The 23053-nt window shown below is 42.0% G+C and overlaps 2 protein-coding genes across 2 annotated transcripts in view; both read left to right on the top strand.

Annotated features, from left to right (window-relative positions):
• The window catches only part of iqgap1 (IQ motif containing GTPase activating protein 1), a 47511-nt gene extending 37769 nt beyond the window's left edge, over positions 1-9742 (top strand). The window contains exons 25-37 of the mRNA XM_071921146.2: positions 489-713; positions 1521-1661; positions 1818-1902; positions 2774-3006; positions 3330-3462; positions 3634-3736; positions 4257-4392; positions 4539-4626; positions 5337-5546; positions 5655-5821; positions 6395-6517; positions 7133-7241; positions 7386-9742. Of these exons, the coding sequence (XP_071777247.1) occupies positions 489-713; positions 1521-1661; positions 1818-1902; positions 2774-3006; positions 3330-3462; positions 3634-3736; positions 4257-4392; positions 4539-4626; positions 5337-5546; positions 5655-5821; positions 6395-6517; positions 7133-7241; positions 7386-7499 (1867 nt within the window). The 3' untranslated portion in view covers positions 7500-9742. The remainder of the gene's footprint in view (positions 1-488; positions 714-1520; positions 1662-1817; positions 1903-2773; positions 3007-3329; positions 3463-3633; positions 3737-4256; positions 4393-4538; positions 4627-5336; positions 5547-5654; positions 5822-6394; positions 6518-7132; positions 7242-7385) is intronic.
• Positions 9743-10434: 692 nt separating this feature from the next.
• crtc3 (CREB regulated transcription coactivator 3) overlaps positions 10435-23053 on the top strand; it is a 37999-nt gene continuing 25380 nt past the window's right edge. The window contains exons 1-4 of the mRNA XM_071921150.2: positions 10435-11684; positions 14490-14600; positions 17771-17899; positions 22834-22895. Of these exons, the coding sequence (XP_071777251.1) occupies positions 11553-11684; positions 14490-14600; positions 17771-17899; positions 22834-22895 (434 nt within the window). The 5' untranslated portion in view covers positions 10435-11552. The remainder of the gene's footprint in view (positions 11685-14489; positions 14601-17770; positions 17900-22833; positions 22896-23053) is intronic.

Here is a 23053-nt window from a genome sequence, read left to right as displayed (position 1 = left end):
AGTTTTAATCACCTAGCTAAATGATGAAGATACTGTACACCAGTGGTTCTCAACCTGGGGTCCGGGGACCACCAAGGGTCCTTGATGGGGTTCCAGGGGGTTCCCAGCAAATTAATGAATTATTAAACTTCACCATTATTTCATTTACAAGAAGTTAATACAATTATTGAATGTAGAAGAATGACTATTTTGATCATAGTTTCACTGTTATCTCTCTACCTACAATACAGATAGTCATGGGATTCTGGACAAAATCATATCTAACAATAAAAATATTCACAGATTTGGGTCCGAGAGACAAAATCTCATCAAATGGGGGTCCGTGGCTCTAACATGGAGTAAATTAGGGGTCCTAAATATGAAAAAGGTTGAGAATCGCTGCTGTACACAATAAATTTATAACGCATCTTATTTATATTTATCAAATTAGACATCGGTCATGAATACTCGTTAACAAATTTGAATGTTGCTTTACCATCTGTCCACAGATCCAAAGTGGACCAGATCCAGGAGATCGTCACAGGAAACCCCACAGTCATCAAAATGGTTGTGAGTTTCAACCGAGGCGCGCGGGGCCAGAATGCACTGAGGCAGATCCTGGCGCCGGTTGTCAAGGAGATCATGGATGACAAAGCGCTGAACATCAAGACAGACCCGGTGGACATTTACAAGAGCTGGGTCAACCAGATGGAGACGCAGACCGGAGAGGCCAGGTGAGGCTTAAGGCGCCGTTTCTGCCAGTCTGGAGGCCAGTGAGATGAGATGTACTGCGCTGTGCCCCATCTGAAGGCTTTTTAAGCAGCACCACTTCTACTGTTATGCCGTTTCACTCTCCTATACTCTGGTTCTAGTTTCTTCATTTTATCAGGACATTGTTTGCTAGATGTCAGGAATTCCATTTCTATATCTAGAAAGGAAAGTCGGCACACTGTAGCTCTTTTGTTGCTTTATTGGCACCACAAAGGAATTCCATTTCTTCCATGTCGTGACTAATTCTTCAAAAACACTTCTGTTGTGCATTGTGGAATTACTTCTGCACTTTCTCATTGGCCCATAATGTGATTAGTGCTTGTATTTCTTCTGTTTCCCATTGCTGCAGTATTTTGTCTGTGTTTTCCATTGTTTGTTTTGTTGCTTTATCAACTTTCTACAACCTTCCTTTTTCGTTCTGTTTATTTACACCAGCTGGGAATTTTAAAATGGTGGTTGTGCGTTGCTTGTGCGTCTCTTGCGCAATGACAACAATCCTGCCAGCAGCTTTTGAAAGCGGGCTGGTATCGGACACATAAGAGCGCTCTATCAGCACGCTTCTACTGTACCATAACCATACTGAACCATGAACAAAATGTAACAGAAAAACGTACTGCACCGTGACAGCACACTACTGCAGTGGAAAAAGCATGCTAGCGTCTGCAATCAGCAGTTGTTATGAACAGCAATGGTCCCTCCTTTTCTCCTCTTTCTTTTGAGCTTTCCTTCTTGTTTTCCTCATTCCCTCTTTCTCCCCCTGCCCTTCACAGTAAGTTGCCTTATGACGTGACTCCAGAGCAGGCTATGTCCCATGAAGAGGTGAGGACAAGACTGGAAGCCTCCATCAAGAACATGCGGACGGTCACCGACAAGTTCCTGTCTGCTATAGTCGTCTCGGTGGATAAAATCCCGTAAGTTCGTCACTTCCTACATCGCTCTCTGCAAGGATCAACTTTTTACAGACTCTCCAGTCAGCTGGTCCAAACCAACAATTGTGTTTTTCAAACCTTGCGTGTCTTACATTGTCTGTGTGTGTGTGTGTGTGTGTGTGTGCGCGTGTCTGTCAGATACGGGATGCGCTTCATCTCCAAGGTGCTGAAGGACACCCTCCATGAGAAGTTTCCAGATGCCACAGAGGATGAGCTGCTCAAGGTTTGCCTCCTTTTTAATTGGAATTGGTGTTAATTCCTCTTTGCTCTACTGTCTTTTATCCTGGTGGGTTGGACAAGCATCACTCCTCTTACCTGTCCTCTTCAATGAAAGAGTGTTTTGTCTTTCTTCTTGTCTTGCTCTGCTTTTCTACCCCCGCCCTGTTTCTTACTCACTTCTTTCCCTTGTTTTTTCTCTCTCGCTCTGCTCTTCACTCCTTGCTGCTAGCTCCAGCCTCTCTGTGCGTGGGGGGGTGTCCTTCTCTCTGCCTGCTGACATCAGGTGAGACAAGCCACTCTCCTGGCTCTCCTCCTGTTCCTGCCCAAGCTGTGTCCTAACTTGTTCAAAAACTCTTTCTCATTTCTCAATAATTTCTACTTGGGACTGGAATCTCAACTCATTTCACTGACGATTAATCTGACTAGTCTTAAAGTAGAAAGGCACCAAAGCAAACGTAATTGACAACTCATTTTGTGTATGACAAAAATATGCAACTCCTATACAACTCGGATTTAATGAATAATCATACTGATGACCCATCGAAGGTTATAGCTCTGTTTGTTGGTTTAATTTAGTTTAACTGCATAGTATTTCTGTTGATGATGAGTACATCATGTAAAACCTTTAATTATTTCCATTCCTAATTCAAACCTACTAACAGTTTGAGGGGTGGATTGCTCATTAGTTTTACATGTTAATGTTTTTTCTTTCGATGTTTACAGGTCTTTTACATGTTAATACTGCTGATGTTAATATTTTTTGTCTTCATGAAGGGTTCATAAAGCAAGAAAACAATCAAAAAGTTAACTTTCTTTAGTTTATGATCATGATAAATAATTTAAAGTAACTGAGTATTTTGATTTTGACTCTCCAGATTGTGGGGAACCTCTTGTATTACCGCTATATGAACCCGGCCATCGTGGCCCCCGATGCCTTCGACATCATCGAGCTGTCGGCGGGCGGTCAGCTGACCACAGACCAGCGGCGAAACCTGGGCTCTATCGCCAAGATGCTGCAGCACGCCGCCTCCAATAAGATGTTCCTGGGAGACAACGCCCACCTCAACCCCATCAATGAGTACCTCAGCGCCTCCTATCAGAAGTTCAGGTCTGACTCGTCTTCTCACCTGACTCGCCTGCTTCTTCTTTGTTGCACGATGTTGCTTGACCCCTAGCCACGCCATTATGTGTTTATATTGATGTTGGTCACTTTAGAAGTCTAAAATAGATGTATTATAACTGGCAGTTGGTGTGGTCTAAAGTTTGGCAGGGGGGTCTAGGGTCTAGTCAAACTTTGCACAGCATACAGTTACCTGGGGATGACGTTATTCATCCCCCTGTGTCTATAGTTTGTTTCCTGCCTCGTCTTTGCTGTCTGCAGCTCTGTCTCTCTTGGCCCATCTCAATTTGTGCTTCCATCTTCCATCACAGGCGTTTCTTTCTGGCAGCATGTGACGTTCCCTCACTGGAAGACAAGTTCAACGTGGATCAGTACTCTGACTTGGTCACCCTCACCAAACCTGTCATCTACATCTCTATTGGAGAGATCATCAACACTCACACAGTGAGTTTGAACTCCGCCTTACACACCTCACTCTTTCTTTCTCAAATCACATGTACATACCCAAAGTTATTCATGTCATTCAGTGTCTAAGTTGTTCATTTTGCGATGCTTCTGAGAGGTTTCTGTCGTCTGTGACTAAGTTGTGCCTGCTATGCTTTGCTTCCCTGTTAGCTGCTGCTGGACCATCAGGACGCCATAGCTCCAGAGCACAACGACCCCATCCATGAGCTGCTGGAGGACCTGGGGGAGGTACCGACTGTGGAGTCCCTCATCGGTGAGAACGCTTTCTTAGTCAGTGATTCAAACCAGCAACATGTCAACAAAAACATGACTGACATGAGGATAGAGGATTAGGCTCAGTCTCCCAACCTAAAAGCAGGGTAAGAGGGGGCATTTCTTGCCCCCTTGATCTGATTTTTATGGCTATTTTGGTCCTTTTCAGGGGAAATTTAGTGAACTGTGAAATAATACATTATAATAATACACAATAATACTTATTAACGATATTTGTAGTTTTATTTTTTATGTTGACGTAGTAGTTTATGTGGTGTCTGCATTTTCTCCTACTGTTGGCTGCGTAGTGTCAACATTTTCTACTGCTCCAGACTGTTTACTGCATTGTTTTCAGATCAAAAACGGCTCCATTTTTCTGGCCCAGAATGCGCTGGAAGAAATCTTGTGATCTCATGAATGTTTGACAACTCAACAAAATAAATTGACTAACCAGTGTATTGTGATCTTGTCCTTTGAACTCACTAAATGACTTCCAACTGATTGCTCCCTCCCATGCTCAGGTGAAAATCCTCTCCCCCCTGACGACCCCAACAAAGAGCTGATGGGGAAGACTGAGGTTTCACTCACACTCACCAACAAATTTGATGTTCCTGGTGAGGCCAATGTTGAGATGGATGCCAGGACCCTCCTGCTCAAGTAAGTCATCCTGTAGATCGAAGCCTCTTCAGTGATTATGATTACAAATGTTAATTTCTCACATACCTAAAGAAATACAGTAATATAGCTGTTTCTTAAATGTAAATTGTTCCTTACATCTCTGTTTTTCTTGCGTCTCTTCCCAGCACCAAGAGGCTCATTGTGGATGTGATCCGGTTCCAGCCCGGCGAGACGCTGACTGAGATCCTGGAGTCTACAGCCGGTCCAGAGCAGGTCAGACTGGGGGCAGAGTTAGGGGCAACAAGGGAAATACCCTGCTGACATGTTGACCCAAAATGAAGAGAAGCTTTAAAGGCACTACATTTAGCATTTTAACATCAAAACTGAACTCACAAGAACTATAACTTTGTAGGAACAGTGACAGCTATAATAACTATTCAATGCAATGCAAATCTTAATTTGAATGTACAACACAGTTGGGACGAGACAAGCGGTAAAGGAAGTCGTTAATGACCTCAGCGTCAAAGCAATGCATCAGTGCTATTCTGCCCTACAAAGGCAAACAGCAGGAACAATTTTGAAAAGGTCAAACGTCATGACAAAGTTTAGATTTAATTTTAACAGAAATTAGACCCCCAGGTGCTAGTAAACAATATATATCATCCACTTCTGTACCAAGAATAGTTTTGTCAGGACAGCAGAGAATGAAGATAAAGATAATGAAGTCATTTTTCTCAGTTTGACTCAGTATTGCTCTTATTTTATTAGTTTCCTTCCAAAATGTGATATCGATTCTTCGGGGAGAAAAAATTTAAACCCACTTTGTCACTTTCTAGTGACAGCTCAAAATTAAAACAAACTGCAGTTCTTTTTAAATAAATGAGACTGGATGTATTGCCTGTATTTTAGAGATATTGATAGAACTCTTCATATGCAGTACTTTTCAAACTGAAACGACATCATCATGTCTCCCTGGGTGACAGGAAGTGGAGTACCAGCGTGCGATGCAGAGGAGGGCGATCCGGGACGCCAAGACTCCAGAGAAGATGAAGCAGGCGAAGCCGGTGGTGGACGACAGCCTGACGCTGCAGGGCAAGAAGGACAAGATCAGGAGCAACCTGCAGAGGCTGGCGGAGCTGGGCAAGGTTCACCCTGAGAACCGCTACCAGGACCTCATCAATGACATAGCCAAGGTGAAAATCAACTATCAAACTGACTGCTCCTGTATACAGATGCATATGTATCATTAAAACAATCTCCACTGTGTTTAATCGATGTGTGTGTTCATGTGTGTATTACAGGACATCAGAAATCAGCGGCGGTATCGTCAGCGCCGGAAAGCGGAGCTGGTGAAGCTCCAGCAGACCAACGCTGCCCTCAATTCAAAGACCAACTTTTACAACGTGCAGATTGATTACTACAATCAGTACATCAAGACATGCATGGACAACCTGGCCAGCAAGGGCAAGTGAGTGGCCTTTGATCTTAAAACATCACATGCTTCCCGTTTGTGTTTTACTCATAACGATAATCCCTGAGACAGATTAAAGGTTTCAACAGATGCAGTGGTTTTCAATCCTGGTCCTCGGAACCCAGAGTCTTGCTAGCGTTCATTCTAGCCATCTAATCGGTGACTATTTTACACCTGGGATGCAAGGTGAATGCAGTTAACTGAAATTATCTACCTGATTATCTACCTATCTACCTTCCATCGTTTTTCTAAATCCACCCTCTGCCCTCCCCGCTCACTGATGAAACATGAGTGAACATTTTTGACCGATGAGAATCAATCTCTAATTCATGAAGGTGTGATTCTCAAGATACTCTTGAGTAATGTATAAGGTGTAATCATTATTTTTAGCTATTGGTATTTCTAAGAATTGTATACTACCCTGAACGATGGAGCCCAGTTTGGAAATAGTGGGACTAGACTATCCACCGCTACTGTGTGTCTGGTTAGATCTGGTTTGTTGTTGTTTGTTGTTATTTGTTGTTGTTTGTTGTTGGGTTGTATTGTACAGTTGTCTTTCTCTCTGCTCAGGTTGTCAAAGAAACCAGGTGACAACAAGGCCAAGAAGAGTAAGCAGGTGTCACAGAAATACACCGCCGCTCGCCTCCATGAGAAGGGCGTCCTGATCGAAATAGAGGATCTGCAGACGAATCAGTGAGTTTTGCAATCAGTGAAACAGTTTCCCTGCTGTAATGCTGAACCAGGCTCCGAAAATAACACCCACCAGGCCAAATACCCGTAAAATTTGTCTTTGACAGATAAATCAGTAAGAGTCACCCACCACTCTGACCGGTAACATTTGAGACGATAAAATTTGAACGCCTCTGTTTTATAGTCTTTGTTCTTTGTCTGTTCTCAAACTTTGTCCCTGCTGGCCACCGTACACTCTCTCTGACCATGAGCCAATCAAATCAAAGTAAAACAATGGCTCTGCGTCAAACCGGTTCCTGATTGGCTGCCTGTTACGCTGCTCTACACAAAGCAGTAGTGTCTAAACTTGTGTTTCTCCACTGCCTGGGTGGTTAACTAGCCTAACGTTAGTTGAAGATTAATATCAAAATGGGAAATGTATAACTTCAACTTTAACTTGTGTCTGGATGTGTGTGTCTGTGTGTGTGTGTGTGTGTATTGGGGGACAGGGGACATATTTATTGCGGGGGACAACATGTTCCCTCATACGAGTTTTAGCAGTTCTAGTTTGATCAGTTCTAGTTTGTCCTTTCTCCAAATTCATGGGTCTTCCTCCTCTTTATTCTTCTCTCTTCTCAGGTTCAAGAATGTTATTTTTGAGATTTCCCCATCAGAGACGGTCGGAGTGTTTGATGTGAAGGCCAAGTTCATGGGTGTGCACTTGGAGACGTTACAGTTAGAATATCAGGTATTATATCTCTTTTTTTTTTTTTTTTAAGAACTAGTCACTGCTTTTCTTACACTAGACATGTACAGAGAGAATCTCAGTAGAAACTTAAATGATGGTTAGCTGGAACAGTAATCCTTCAATGTTTTCACGTTTCTCCCTCAGGATCTCCTCCAGCTGCAGTATGAAGGCGTGGCGGTGATGAAGCTCTTTGACAGGGCCACCATCAATGTCAACCTGCTCATTTTCCTGCTCAACAAGAAATTTTATGGAAAATAGAAGGAGACAGGAGCAAGGGGCCACAGACAGTTTAAAACGCAACACCCACTTACAGAGGATTGCTGAAAGCCCCGACTCGCACCATCCTGCTTTTCCTAGATATTCTCCTCTGCACTTCTCTTATGTGCCTATGCAAATTAATGTGCATTATTTTTTATTACATGCATCACCATATGTGCTTTATTCTTAATGGAACAGTCCAGTGTGCGAGCCGGCACACCACAGAAGCCTGCTGGAGTCGTTTGCTTGTTGTCTTCTCTGTTACTGCAATTCGGTCAAAGGTTTAAGATTCGTTTTATTTTTTGCTTTGAATATTACAAATATCTTGTGCATGGGCTTTGATTACTTGTAGAATGTATGTTTTATGTAAAGGGATCACATTTTATTTCTTTTTTTTAGCTGTTTCTCACCTGACTGATAAAGGCCTGATATTATAAACTTCTCTTCCAGTACCAAAGTGCTGTCGTACTTCACAGCAGGGCTGTAGTACAGGAGGCTGCAGGCTCTGAGTCTCGGCGTCGTCTGGGACTCGGACCCAACGTGTCTTTGACTTGTCTGGGATTTGTGTTGGATGCTGTGTTTCTGCTTGAGACCAAAAAAAAAAAGAAGCAAAGAAAGAAAGAATTGTGAAAATCATAAGATGCACTCCGTCTTCTCCAGTGTATTTTATTTTGAAAACACTGGAGTGTCATATTCATGAGTATTTTTCACATATTTGCCCACTGGTTTGGTATTGGTTTTGATTAAGACTCGACTTGCTCCTGTCTCAGTCTTGATTTGGATTCAGTACCCCCCCTCCCCATTCTGGCCTCTATGGAAAGAGATTAGTGCCAGCACAGATTGTATTTGAATTGCATAAATGTTCAATATTCAATCTAACAATGTCAGAGAGCATATTGCTACTACTAGTTTTCAGTAACATTCCTGACGTGGTTTCTGGTCTTTTGTCGCAGTTTCTGTGACGAGTTCCTGACTGAAATGTAGCTTGTGAAAGTGCAGAAACGAGACAAAGACAAAAACTTAAAACTGGTGAGTGAAAACTAGTGGTGTTAGTACCGGTTCGCTCTCTGGCATTGTTCAATTGAGTCTTTGCTCGTTTGCTTTTCCTGAGAGCCTGGATGTGTCTGACAGCTCAGTCTGAACTGAGAAAACTGAATTTGAAATTAAAGTTAAAACTTAAATTTACTAGCAGTCACATTCAATTTCAAGCCATTGCATTCCATTTCAAATTGTGCCTTACAAATTCAGTTTTTGAATTTTTTTTTTTTTTTTTTTTTTAAATCACTTGAATTCAATGGTTTTTGAAAAAGATGTATTTTTTAATTGACTGTTAAATATGAGCATGACAAATTCACATTTATGCCATTCAAATACAATCTCTGCTGGCACTAATCTCCTTCTACAGGACTTTACTCTGACGTGACAAGTCATGGTCTTGGTTTGGACTCGACTGAGCTGGCCATGACTGCAGCCCTGGTGCCCACGACTGACCCACAATGCATTTCTCCTCTCTCACCTCTCGTGCCTCTGCCGCTCTTCCAACTCTGACGCTCAGCAGAGAGTCGGACAAACTTGGCTGTTGCACTTAAACCACACAAAGCTGTGCACGTGTGCTCGTTCACTGGCTTTCTCAGACTTTTCTGGGCTGTTTATCCTGTATAGCTGAAACACACATGATCGTCACATTTACAAAATCAGTTTAGTAAACAAAGCATAATTTAATGTTTGTTAATCTGTAAACCATAGGATGGGATCTAGCGGTAGACTAAGGTGAACATTGAATACAGAGATTTGTTTTATAATGTCTTTTGTTGAACAGATTCAACAAACCTGTCCTTATTTATATTTTATGTGTTGTCAGTCCACGTTAAACTGTAGTTAACGTTTGCAAAGCTAAGGACAGAACATCTAGGGAGCTTCTTGGCCCTTTGAGCATGTGCAGTATTATGGTAAATTAGACTTGTGGCTCCAGTAGATGTCACTCTACACCATCCTATTTGTTTTTCCTTAAAGTATTCATATTGTATCAGAGTTTGACTTATTTCAAGAAGCCTTAAAATGAAAATCCATGCTGATTAATTGAACAAGATGTTGATTTTCTGTGTCTTGTAAAGTTTCCCTGATCAGAGGTTGACACTGTTCCCTGAAATGTAGCAGACCATGCTGTCTGTGCATTGTTTGCCCTGATTTACAGTCCATTAAATGTATTTTACTTGTTTTAGAATAAAGCTCTATAGATGCAACGTGTTTCCCCGAATCTGACAATTGATTAGATTATATTCTTCATTGTCAGTACAGCAAAATTCCATTTAACAGCAATCCGTAAATGCAGCTAGTATAAATATACAATAAATAAATAATAAACATGTATGATTAAAAACAAATCTAAAAAAGTGTTAAAGGTACTATTGCTCTTAGGTCTGAGGTGGTATATCACGAGTCAAAAAGCAATGGCATTATCAAGGTTGCAGTGCATTATAAGTATAATAATTGTTATTCCAAATTGAGAATATTTTCAGCATTCAACAGTGTAGTTCAAATAGGTTGGTCCACATAATGTTGAAGCATGCAGCCACCATACTAAATAAAATATATGAGTGGATTCTTCTAACTGCAGATAAACATGTACTTAACACATCTGCATTTCTTGAGCATTTATAATGATGTGATGCTTGATTGATCCCCATAGAGAAAATCTATTTTCTCAGCAGGATGCAGGTTTACCAACACAGGGCTTGAATCGAGGTGGGTTTCTCTAATCACTAGGCCTCTCTCCCATTAGTTATTTCCTAAATACAACAGTATCAATAGAGATAATAGTCATCTGAAGCGAGCCAAGTTAATACGAGGCTGTGTCGCCGCCTTGTGGATCCCACAGGACTCGACGGTGTTTTACGAGGTAATGTTTTTCACGCAGCAGTATGAGGACAACAAACCAGAGGATCTGAGTTGTTGCTACTAGCCTGGTTAAGCGACGGCAAATGAGATGAATTTTTAAACAGCATTTTCGCAGTAGAAGTCTGATGAAGCAACGACGACGAACGGGCTTTACTGACGGCTTTGTTTATCTGTATGGAGTCGTCGGGTCGGAGTTTGTTCGGGTCTGACAGAAATGTCTGAGAGCTCACCGTGCTGTGCGTGGATTAACAGAAGACTCGAATGAAGCGCTGTATCAATTTAAGTTAAATTGTGGATTATGATATTGCATCCCATGTCAACATTTGCGTTTAGGGCTTTTGAGGCTAACTGGTAGGCTTCGTAACCTTGGAATTTAGTTTAGTCCGGACAAAACCAGCGGACACTTGTTGAAATTCAAATTCTTGAGCAAACCTTTGCCCAACTGGCCGTCAGTTTGGCTAACGTTATTAGCGACATTTAGCTAACGAGGGTAACTACTTTCTTTAACGTGAATTCGCTGACGCAAGTTAGTTACAACACATTTCTGTTAGGTGTTGTCGTAGTGGGACTGTCGACGAGTTGGCAAAGTGCGTTTGTCAGAATTGTCGAGATGACACTGACAACAACTTAGCTAACTTAGCTAGCTGCAGCTGTTTTTTCGGCTATCTGTTACCCTCTACGTTATGTTAGCTAGTAGCTAACGTTATGTCAACGCTAGATTCAAACAAGTGGTTCGCTGGTGAAATGTCAACATTGAGTCATGTTATACCATTAAAGTCGTTTGACTAATACGCCGTTCTCATATAAAGTTACCAAATTTAACTTCATTGTACGATTCTTCTTCAAACGCGTTGTTTACCTCGCTAACTTAGCTAGCGACGGTATAAGAAGACAACTTTCATTAAAGGGAGCTTTAGCTTAGCTGCGGTAGCAACGAGCTCGGCTTGCAACAACAAACTTCATCTCGATACTGCACAGTTCAAGTCAACCGACTTGACTCGGGGTTAACTTGGGCCAGACAGCTAACTTATGCGAGTCTTTTTAAAGCCCTGATGGATTCACAGAAACGTTCTCCGAGAGTGCTCAAAAAATAGACTCCAAACTCCGTCTTTCACTTTTTCAAGTAGCTGAAGTTGTGAAACAGCGGCCCACACTATGTCCGGATCCCCGGGCACGGGTGGCTCAAACCCGAGGAAGTTCAGCGAGAAGATAGCGCTGCACAACCAGAAGCAAGCAGAGGAGACGCGGGCCTTTGAACAGCTTATGACAGATCTCACTGTTTCAAGGGTAAATACACTTAATGTTCATCTAATTGTCATTTACCAGTGGTCGTTTGGGCGAATGCATTCATTGTAATTATGGACAAAGCTCCCTCTTTCACATAGCCTTGGCTTGAGTGAACTGTCTGATGGGTGTCTGAGAGATTTCATCTGTTGAGCTAGATTCTGGTAGATAATCAGTTTCCCTACATTCATTCTGCAGCGGTAAACATCATCTGCTGGAAGCTAATGGGGAAGATCATCCAAATTGCCTCATCCAAATAAAACTAAAATGGGACCAGTGTTTAAAATGTGCCCACATCATGGTAGCCTATAATAATTTACATAAGGTCTGTTTTTGGATTGCAGCCAGCTCTGGGACAGGAAATGGCATAGTGACAGGGTTTACAACTGGACCACGCGCCAAAAATTTCCCTTGTCCCTACTGCTATAAACCCCCAAAGGAAGCACTGTTGCATGTTAAAATCCAGATTGAATTCCAGACGACCCTGTTAGGGTAACATCCTGTCTTTCTGTTATATTTGATTAGTTCCCAAGAGTTAAACCCTGATCTCCATTCGGCCTCCTGTGCAACATGAACACAGATTCTCTGCACAGAGAAGGAAGAGTTGAACCAGTTCAGGAAGATGGCTCATGGTTTTGACTCATTATGTAGACTTTATTATAAATATTTGGATGTCCTCTCACTCCCATTTAACAGCTCTCTCCCTGTCCCTTCCCAGTAATCGCTCACATACACAGTTTCAGCCATACTTAATTAGCAATGTGCCACCACTGCTTGGTGAGAGGTGGTATTAAAAGCAATATTAGTTCATAATTGCATAAGGAAATCCCCCCACCCCACTGCTATAATGTTCAGGGATTCACCTAAATGCCCTGGGAAAACATTGATTTATATTTTTCCACCACTCTGCAGCAGAATCAAAACATTAAAAAACAAGCAGGATTGATGCTCAGTTGATGGCTTAGATTCAGTGTTGAGAGATGCCAAAAGGTGATCAAAATCTTATTGTCTATACCCAACCTGATGGGCTGTTTTAAAAAGGAGATTGTAGAATACTAATATTAATGTGGATAGTATGTGTTCTTGCTTTATGCAGTAGGTCTTAACCATATTGATCCCAGGTTAGACTTGTAAATTCATGTGGGTTTTTATCCCTGTGTGTACTTTGTCCCTGGAGTTCACGTAGGTTCAGAATTCCTCAACGTATCCCATTAATTTCCTTATTAAGGGAGTTGTAATCTCTTTAATTTTGCTCTCCATCCCATGAAAATTTCGAGTGTACAGTACACATGCCAAGGAATAAAAATAGTGTCTCCTGGGAGAATATAAAGGTTCTATTCATGTCATTTCCATACCATCGGTTCACAATGTGCCCTTTTTATGAGAGGGAGAGTTTGTTTTTTTTAAATGGCCAGTCAAAGAGGATGTGGTTTTGAGGCGACATTGAATGAAGTTTGCCATAAGGTATGAACTGTCAGTGACCCCTGGGAGACAGAAAAGCCCAGTGAGGCTGAGGCTGGCCAGGGCGCAGGACATACCGCCAGCAAACAGCTGTAATTAGAAGTAGGACTGCATTTAAAATACCTGCGGGGCACTGAAGTCCTGTACATTGTAGCTTACTGTAAACTGACTTACTGTCAACTCTTATATTTATAAAGTTGCTGTGTTTGAAATAGCTGCCTACCACTGACATTGGAATAAGACTTTTAGATGGGGATTTAATTTATTTGTTTTCATCACGCATTTTTTTTACATTTGTCCAAGATTGAAAATTGATGGTTATAGATGGGACATTTATGTTACTTTATGTTTCTATGCCTTCTAGTGCTGAACTAAATATAGTTTTCTACTTATAGTACACTAGCCTGCCTTAATATCATGTGGTAGTAACATTCTCTCAGAGAGATGATCTCTATCCAGTCTCTGTAAATCTATTGATAAAATCTAATAAGGTCAGTCTTTGAGATTCAAATTTTGCCCTTTCAGCAGTGTAGGGAAGAAACGCCCCTCTAATTTGCCTATTCCTGATCACAATTGATGATTGACTCTGTTTACCATACCTTGGCAGAACAAGCTGCCTTCTGTTTTCTGTGAGTTGATCCTTGTGGCATTCTGTTGGTAGGGTGTTGCTGGTTTGGAGGCCATACTATCTGTTTCCTAGAATGTGTTCTCTAAGTTGTGTCCCTGAAATTGCTGATATTTCTATGTTAGGACAAATTGGTTTGACTGCACTTGAACATCAGTTCTGTGCTCCATTCCAATTTACTCTTCTTAACATTGACTCCTAAGCTTATTTGACCCTTATAGGACTTCAGTCAATGCTCCCAGCCCATCACGCAGTGCAGTGCAAGCTGATTTTATCAAAGTGGTTCATACAAATGTCAATAGTTGGTCACACAATACAAAAACATTTAGTTTGCATTTAAATTAAGACGATAGGTAGTTGTGGTGTGAGAAAGTTAAGTTATTTCTGTGGAGTGGCTGCTTGCTTTCTTTGCAGGTTTACTTGATACCATTTGGCTACTGATTTTAAACATTTGAATGCTGTTAATCCTCAGTGTGCTATGGATACTTGGAGGAGGTGATGGTCTGAATATGATGGATGGATGAGTATGGAAAAGGAAAGTGACAACAAACCAGAAAGCTGTCTGGTTGTTGTGTGAAGTCGCCCTTAGACACGGTCTGTTTTGCAGTTACGGGAAAACTAACCCCTAATCAGCACCAAAGGCCATTTGATTTCTGTATCCTAGAAGTGAAAGAAAAAACGTACAATTGGGTCTGTCTGTTTTTCTCCCCCTTGACTGACAGGTGCAATTTCAGAAGATCCAGCAGCTTCGTTTGTCTCAGTCGCGGGCGCAGTACTATGGAGGTTCTCTGCCCAACGTCAATCAGATTGGCAATGCCAGCGCTGACTTTCAGGTAGGATCTTAACACTGCCCTCTTGCCTTGGACAGCTGCCTTGATTGCTTACAAATATTTCACTTTTGTACAAGTTGTACTGATGTTGTAATCAGTGGAGTGGATTGTTTTACATTTTTACATACATCGTATTTTAATGCTTTCCTTCAAACAGAAAGTGTTTACTGTAAAACTGAACGTAGTGATTTTCTGGAAACCTTTGCTCACCTTGTAATTACTGTCTTTACCAAATTCAAGGTCTTGTTCTCAGCCTGGGCTTTCTCGAGGCCAGTTTTGTCTGACCACAATGAGCTCCTATGCTAATGTTCTCTACTCTAACGGAAAAATCAGTACAACACTGTACTGGACCTTCACAAGTGTAAAAAAGCCTCTCCTGAGAATGTTAAATAATTCAGATGTGCTTCTGAAGACTGGCAAAGATGGAATAAAAGATCAGTGCTCTCCTCTGGTTGCAGTAGTTCTCAGCCCTCCTTTAAGCAGTGCAGTGCTGTATGTGATCCAACAGTGCTTCTCTGTAGCAGCGGGCCTGTATCTGTGTCAGCTCTCTGAGGAGTGTGCTAGGCCGGGATACAGAAGGTCCAGGTGAAAGTGCCCTTGTTGCCTGGAAGAATGGCCCTTTGAGGTAGAGCAGCAGGTAGAGCGATGATCGCCGCACTGTGACTGGGTCCAGAAATCAATCCCCGTGTGGAGGGAGAAAGCCCCTCTCAATTATGAAGTCCACTCCTCCTCCCTGTTGGGAGGGAAGCTCCACGAGCTAAGTGGCTTGTAGATTCCACTTGATGATAATCATTTGTTAGCACTCATTCAGTTTAATGAAAGGATAGTACTTGTGTAGAGGGCTTTGAGCCTGCCGTGTATGTCACTGGAACTAACAGAAACAATTTTATTTAAAGTCACAATGAAAAGAAAAAAATGCTTTTTCACCTGGTAGCTAATTCTCCATATCATAATGATCACCTATTTAATAATAAATGCCAAAGGAATTCACAACATTTTCTCTTTCCTGCTGTTTCATTCACTCTAACTGGTCAGTGCAACGTTTCTTGTAAACCGATTATATTTGGGCAGCCAGTCCAAGTAAATAAATTGCGGACCATGTGATTTTTTTGTTTTATATTTATTTTGGTGATGCACTAATCTGGCATTTAATCCTGGTGTTTCTGCTTAATGTTGTTTTAAAAAACAAACAAACAAAGATACAATGCTGTCAAGCACTCAAAGTGTGTTTAGTGAACAACAATGACCATAATTCATTGTACCTATGACACTAGGCTTGTCGCGATCCACGATGACATCGTGTATCGATGATCGACGAGATGATCGACGATTGCCGACGCTTTTGCCAACATTGAGGCGATTTTTTAGCCAATGCGCAACCAGCCCTTTTAACAGGAAAGGCCATATGCAAACGCTGTCGGGAGTTGGGGTTTCACATTTCAAATTTTCAAACATCATAAATACATCTGTCTTGTCCCTCCATGACTAGCCAGATAGATAGAAGTTAAGATAAGTAACTTAGGCCTACGTTTTTTTGACATACCGTTATCAAAGAGTGTTGAGGTAACTCCAGCTGCTCTGCGGAGCTCTCGCCGTCTGTGCCAGCTGTGAGAGAAGGCTCCGTTAATGGAGCGGCAGATGCCGAAAGCCCGGTCAGTTCTGTCCTTCTCCTTCTGTAGAGAATTACTGATGGCCACATTCAAATTGTGTCCAAAACAATTAAGCCATGGCCATCGTAATTCTCGAATGGCCGCAACGATATTGGCCCCGTTGTCCGTGGTGATGCTGATATCTCGCTCTCTCCTCAATTTGCCAGTCGCCCATGGCTTCTTTCAGCGCTTCAGAGTACCTCGGCGGTGTGACTTTCCAGGATGAATGTAGTCTCCAGACATTTTGATTTTAACTTCAAATTCTCGGAAATATAGTGAGCAGTTACGGACATGTACGGGGTCATATTAATGCTGGACCACATGTCGGTGGTCAGCGCAACATAGTGGACCGCTTTTAGCTCACTGGCAACAGTTGCCCTCGTCTTGTTGAAGAGGTCGGGGATTGCCGTCTTCGTGAAACGTGCGCCTGGGCAGCGCGTACTGTTTGTCGAACGTCTCGAGCAATTCCTTAAAAGCTGTTTTCTCAACTGTGTGGAATGAGACCATATCCTTTGCCAAATATCTCGACACGGCCGCTGTGCACTGTGCCCATCTCACAGAGTCCCTCTTGTATTTTGTTTGTCGTGCAAAAGCTCCAATAATGGAAGGCTGCTGCGGGCCTTTGCCGACGAGCCTAGCCGTGGCCGCATCTTTCGGTGCTAGCTTAGCAGCCTCGGTAGGGTGGTGAACTCGCAGGTGTCCATATAAATTGGAGGTTTGCGACTCCTTCACCGGCACAACTCTTTTGCAAAGCTTACAAATAGCCTGCGTGATTGTCATTGGGCTCGCCTTTATCGTTGGGCCTAAAGCCGAAGTATTCCCAAACGGGCGATTTCACGTTTTTCTTACACACCAAGTTCTCCATTTTTTCCGCTCCTAACTCCCCAAGTTCACTTTAGATTTCGTCGATTTACAAAGCCAAAAGGTCAAGGGTCAAAGGTAAAAAGTCTTGATCGTAAAGGCAATAGTTGGATAATATATATAATAATATAACAATAATAATAATAATAATGGTAATGATGGTAAAATATATATATATATATAATAATCTATAATATATATATTTTTTAAATTAACCATTAACCCATACCACTACCAACCCACCACCATCCCCCCCCCCCCCCCCCTATATGACACAGCACATGATATTGGTCAAAGAGTTGGTGCTCCTTCAAGTTGTGCTGGCAATGCCAACATGAATTGAGTAAAGAGACGATGTGTAAAAAGTTGCAATAGCAAGTAGGCTAATGCTAGCTCATTAGCTTATAATAGAGTGAGAGACTTTAGACTCAGTTGAGGTGAGCTCACTAAACAAAATGTCAACAAAATGCAGGAAAAATACAACCTACTTAGATATGTACGCACAAGTGAAAATTGAGGAATAGAGAACATTTCACAAGTCTTTAATAAACAGCATGTGCCCCCACTTCCCCGCCCCCTGCTGAGGTAAAACACCAAACCTGTGGAAAACACTGCAGTGTAACCTGTCTGATTTAACCTGAACTCTCCCTGTCTCTCCCTCAGGTTGGCTTCCCCTCGGGGCTGGACTCAGTGAGAGGGACACGTCACCACGGACTGGTGGAGAGGGTCCACAGGGACCGGAACCGCATCAACTCCCCCCATCGCCGACCCATCGACAAGCATGGACGGCAGATATCCTTCCAAGCCTGAATCAGACACACGCTCCAGGGAAAAAACATCCCACCAGCCCATCTGCACATGATCTAGCCATCATCCTGAAGGTTTATTGTGTAATATGGAAGTGGGTATTGTGGCTACCAGGTGGTTGGTCTTCATTGCTTTTTGTCATGGTAGTTTGTCATGGCCAGGTTTGTGTTTGGGTTGTGCTTCTATCAGTGTGATGACATTTTCCAGTGTAGGCAGCTGTTTTTAGGCCCCAGGAACAGAGTTAGTCATTATGCTAATGTGAAATGTGATGCAGAGATGGTGCAGTTTACTAATGCTTAATGGACATTGACAGTGGGAGATTTTCAAGCAAACTGAATGCACACTCAACTTGTGTATGTGTGTTTTGCATGTGAGTGTAGCAGGGGACTGTGGAGGATGAGTGTGCTGTGTTTTTATGAGCAAACTGCAGAGTTTCTGACTGGAGATGTGAGCGTGTGTAAGTGTTGCAAGGTTATAATTCCCAGAGTGAGGGACATTTTTATCATCTTAACATTTTTATTGTCAACCAACCCAGTTTCCTCAGAAATTTTGAGTGTTGAAGCTGCAAAATCAATCATATATTGGTACATTTTGGTTATAATTTTCATGATTTATCGTCATATAATTCAGTCTCAATATAAGAATGTCTAATTCAGAGTGAAAGGGCCCCCATTTACACTCCATGGCTAACTCCAATGAGTGCTGTGCAGTAGAGATGCAACCCCAGTGTTTGAACTTCAGAGACAGAAAGATACACAGGCACCAAACCTGCTCTGATAAGAGTTCTGTCCTCCAAGTGTGAAAGCAGATATATTGTTTTATGCAGCGAAAAATGGATCATCTTATGTCATTGGGAAATATCATGACAAATGAGATCCCGACAAACAAGAACAACACTGTGCCAACTTTGCCTTGGGGTTTTGGCTGCATCTCAAAATACTATACATTTATTTAAGCACCTCAGGAGTTGCAACAGAATCCAGTTGGAGTGCATGAAGGCCAAGGACTCTGCAGGCCCAGTCCTCTCCCTGCTATACAAACATCTATAGTTGGAATATTATATGGTGCTTCTTCCCATACATCAGCAGAAATCACAGCAACAACCCTAAGGTAAAATATAGGGCTGTCAATCTGAATAAGAACCACAGCTGCTTGACTGCTGCTGCAAGGAGTTTATAATATCCTGATTAAGAGAGACTGAAAGATAAAAAATGTCTTTTAGTTGATTTGTGATGCAGAAAAAGTAAAGTAAAACTGTTATCAAAATCACCAGGGCCCAGAATCGATGTTGATGGCCTCGATCACAATATTTACCACATAATTGGAGCAATTCCGCCAAAATTGTGCAGTTGTTTGTTGAAGAGACATTTTCTATGTGGTGGCCTGTCGGCTACAGAACTCTATTCCTGTTCAGATCATTTAGACAAGATTGCAAGAGGGAGGTAGTGAACATTATCTCGTGTGATCGTGAAAGATAAGTTACAGGAAAAGAGGTGCAACGTTAATTTACAACTCTGCAGAACAGAGTTAATGTAGAGTATCTGTAGTCTTGGGCGTGTAAGAAATGGTCAACATAACTACCTTACCATGGATACTTTTAGTAATAAAATCTGTTTTTTTCTGTGCCTTGGCACAGTTGAATCGGCAGCCTGTCACTATGGTCTCTGAGAGCTAGCGACAGAAGCTAGAGAGGAGCTTGTCCTGTCTCCAAGCATGATGTCATACCAATGTACAGCTCCCTAGAGATCATTTGGAAAAGCTGCATAACGTAATGGTACAGTTTTCTGGTTCTGTGATGATATCATTGCTATAATATAATGCTCATTAGGACGTACATCTTGCGGGAAACATTGTACAAATCCACATTGGTCTCCCATTAGTTGTCAATAGAGCAGCTCCAGGAGTGGTGTGATGTCATGGATGAGACTTTTTATTTCTAGCTGTGGGATAGTTGTTTATGTTCATGATTCCCAGGTACTGACTGGGCTGATATGGGGAAGGCCATGGGAATAACATATGAGAGTTGTTACAATGAGGGGTGTTCCACTGTTTAAGCTGAGGAAAGTAGTACAAAGTCTGTCATAGCATACAGCAAACATAATAAACTGTTTCAAAGAGTTCCCCAGTGATCAAATCAATGTACTTCAAATTTGTTTAGGCAAGATAGCCCAACTCTGTGGTTTGTCAAAGTTTGCCCATATACTGTGAATAGGAGTAAAATGAAGAACAGACTGTATGGTATACAGCTTGAGTGTAGGCATAATTGTTGTCATGACTGTGGAGCTCTTATGGTCTGCTGTTGTTAGTATCAAACCAGCAGCATTTGTATTTTTGTATGCAGGTGGGTGGGGGTTGGTTTCTCACACGTGCGTACTTGCATATAGATGAGAGAACAAGAAGGGCAGCAAAATGGTGTAAAGGTCACTGTTGAAAGAGAGAAACTCTTCATTTGTTGTCGGTGCGGACATAGTTTGACAGGATTCTCCAGTCGGTTCTTGGTCACACTTGGACACATAATCCATTTCTGAGTGAACACACATCCCAGTCATGGACACGTTTAATTTGTCAACCCGCATTTCTCAGCAGAGGAAATGGTGAGCACATTGTGGTCCGCAGCTCCCAAAGTCTCTCCTTGTCTTTGCCTCCTTAAGAGAAAACAGGGCTTTTGTTTGAGCAGGCATGTGTGTGACAAATTTCGATTCTGTGGGTGTGTGTGGTAGTAAAACGTCCAGTGCAGCATATGACAATCACACGTAGAGGAACGAGGCCAGGCAGAGGACTGTTCCTGCCTAACTTGGTCCTCACTCCAACTTTTTTTTTTGCAGGCACAATATGTCCTTCCCCATGGAAGATTGTTTTTCACAAATAAGCCAAACTGTACCTGCCAAAACTAGACAGCTAAAATTGTTTGTTGTAATGTAGTACTCCTTTTTAAAACTAGCCCCAATGAACTCTATAGTTGAAGAGACCCATTATAACCTGAAATATGGTAGCGGGAGGTAATTGATATTTGGCTGGAACTGTATATTAGTTCACAACCTGAACATTGAGTCACAGAATCACACATTAATTGTACAAAAGTATTGCACAACAGGACCCATCCTACAGCTGAAATCCTATTTAAATGCACTGTGCAAGAAGTTACCGGATCCTCCAGTTGAAGGACGGTCTCACTGCTCACTACACCAACCTGCTGAAAGCTGTTATTTTGTCCCAATACTTGGACTCCTCTGTGGAGTAGTGGCTGAAACTGCTGTTTCTCAAACATGTTTTATTATTTGAGCAAAGTATATAGACAGAGGGTTCTCCGAGATATGAGGATGCATATAAAGACCTTATACTGAAAAAGACCTTGACTGAGGATGCATATAAAGACCTTATACTGAAAAAGACCTTGACTGGGACATCTAGTATCTGGAACACTGTGCGTAGAAAAACCCTGTGCTACTCCTTCTGCCTCCTTGCATAAGAGCAATAGGAAGTGGCACACTCACTGAGGAGTAGAGCTAGTCTTTAATTCAAGGATGGGATTTTTAATGGTTTTCGGGAGGTGGGGTATATTTTTTTGGACAGCACTCCGATTTATTTCCAAGGTGAGATTACTGTTTTCCTGTGTTTTTGTGTTCCTGATCACATTCCTTCCTCAATTTCTCTCTGTTTACCTCTGGCTTTGTTGTCTCTTGTATGTCTCTCAGCATAGCAACTTACAGTTAATTATGTCTGTGGAAATTTGAAATCTATCCATGCCTTCTGGCTTGGATTCACTCATTTCCTTTGACACCTGTCATATTACGTTGTTATTGTGCAAAATGTTTAATGAATCCCACACAACTGCATGTCAGCAGCTCCATTATAGGATTAGCCCTACTTTGGTTTGTGTCTTACAGTAGCTGCAGCACAGCATCTACTACTTGTCATGGACTAGTTTTTGTTAGCAGGTCTCCTGATGAGATGAGCGTTGTCCATGGCATTTTGAGTTTGACCTATACAGTGATAGTTGTTGGGAGTCATTTAGCACACAAACCAGTAAAATAACCTGTTGGACAGGATCATTCCCTCAGCTCCTCTTCATCTGGGGAAACCACTCAGTCTCCTCTCTGCTTGCTGTGTGTTTGTATATATTCAAAAAGGGGCTTATCCTTTGTTTTGTGTGAGAAGTGATCAGTCTCTGCAAATTTGTCTCAGTAGGTAGAAATATGTTACTTTAGCCAGGGCCCACACAGGTGTTGAGTAGAAGAGAGATTGGTCTTGGCTGCCACACTACCTCTGCTTTAATCAACTTTGCTTTTGTTGATTGGTCAACATTTGATTGGGCACCCCTCCCCAAACAAGTTGCTGTAGAGGACGCTGCTAGCAGAGGAGCTTGACTTCCAAGCACTCTAAAATAGACTGTCGGCAAGACGGCCTCTTCTGAAGTCCTGCCCTCCCAGAGACAATGCCAGGAACTCTGCATAGGCATTCACTAAGAAACCATAATGCTGTCATTGTTTCATTAACTCTTTGAAAAAGGCAGCTCTATTGTTCACAGTTGCCATTCACTGCACAGGGGTTTGAGATGAGAACATGTGCTTACACTAAATGCATTATATTCTCTTTTAAACATATTTAATCTGTATCTTCTGTGTCTTTATGTTGTGCATTTGAGCCTAAAGCTGTTCTTATACCACATCCTTGTTTCATTTCTAAATGAAAAGGTCTGGCACTGCTCAGTAGAGAAGTGGACTAAGACCCCTTTTTTTTGATCAAGAGTTTGAATCCAAGTCAAGACTGTAGACCTGTTCCACTCTCTTTCTCTCTGTCTTTCCTTTCATTCTGTGTGGTAGTATCTAATAACATAGAAATTCATAAAAATAATCTATCTGAATTATCACAGTGATGTTTCATTATTTGCACCACTGATTTCCTTAACTAAAGCCCACATGGAGAGCTCTCCGTATGGAGCGGTGTACCTGTCCCCACCTCCGGACAACAACTGGAGAAGGTGAGTGACTCCTCTGTTGAGCCACTGACAAAATGGTTATTGTCTTCTCTTCTTCCTCTAACTAGATTATTTTACAACAGGAACTGTTTCCTCTTGCCAACCTATTTCCTGTGTCAAGTCTCTCTGTGCCCACAAACATTGCCTTTCTATAGCCGAGC

This window comes from Centroberyx gerrardi, chromosome 1 (assembly GCF_048128805.1).
Source record: "Centroberyx gerrardi isolate f3 chromosome 1, fCenGer3.hap1.cur.20231027, whole genome shotgun sequence".
NCBI classification, from domain to species: domain Eukaryota; kingdom Metazoa; phylum Chordata; class Actinopteri; order Beryciformes; family Berycidae; genus Centroberyx; species Centroberyx gerrardi.
Note: the sequence above shows the minus strand (reverse complement) of the source record. Positions and strands in the feature narration are given on the sequence as shown.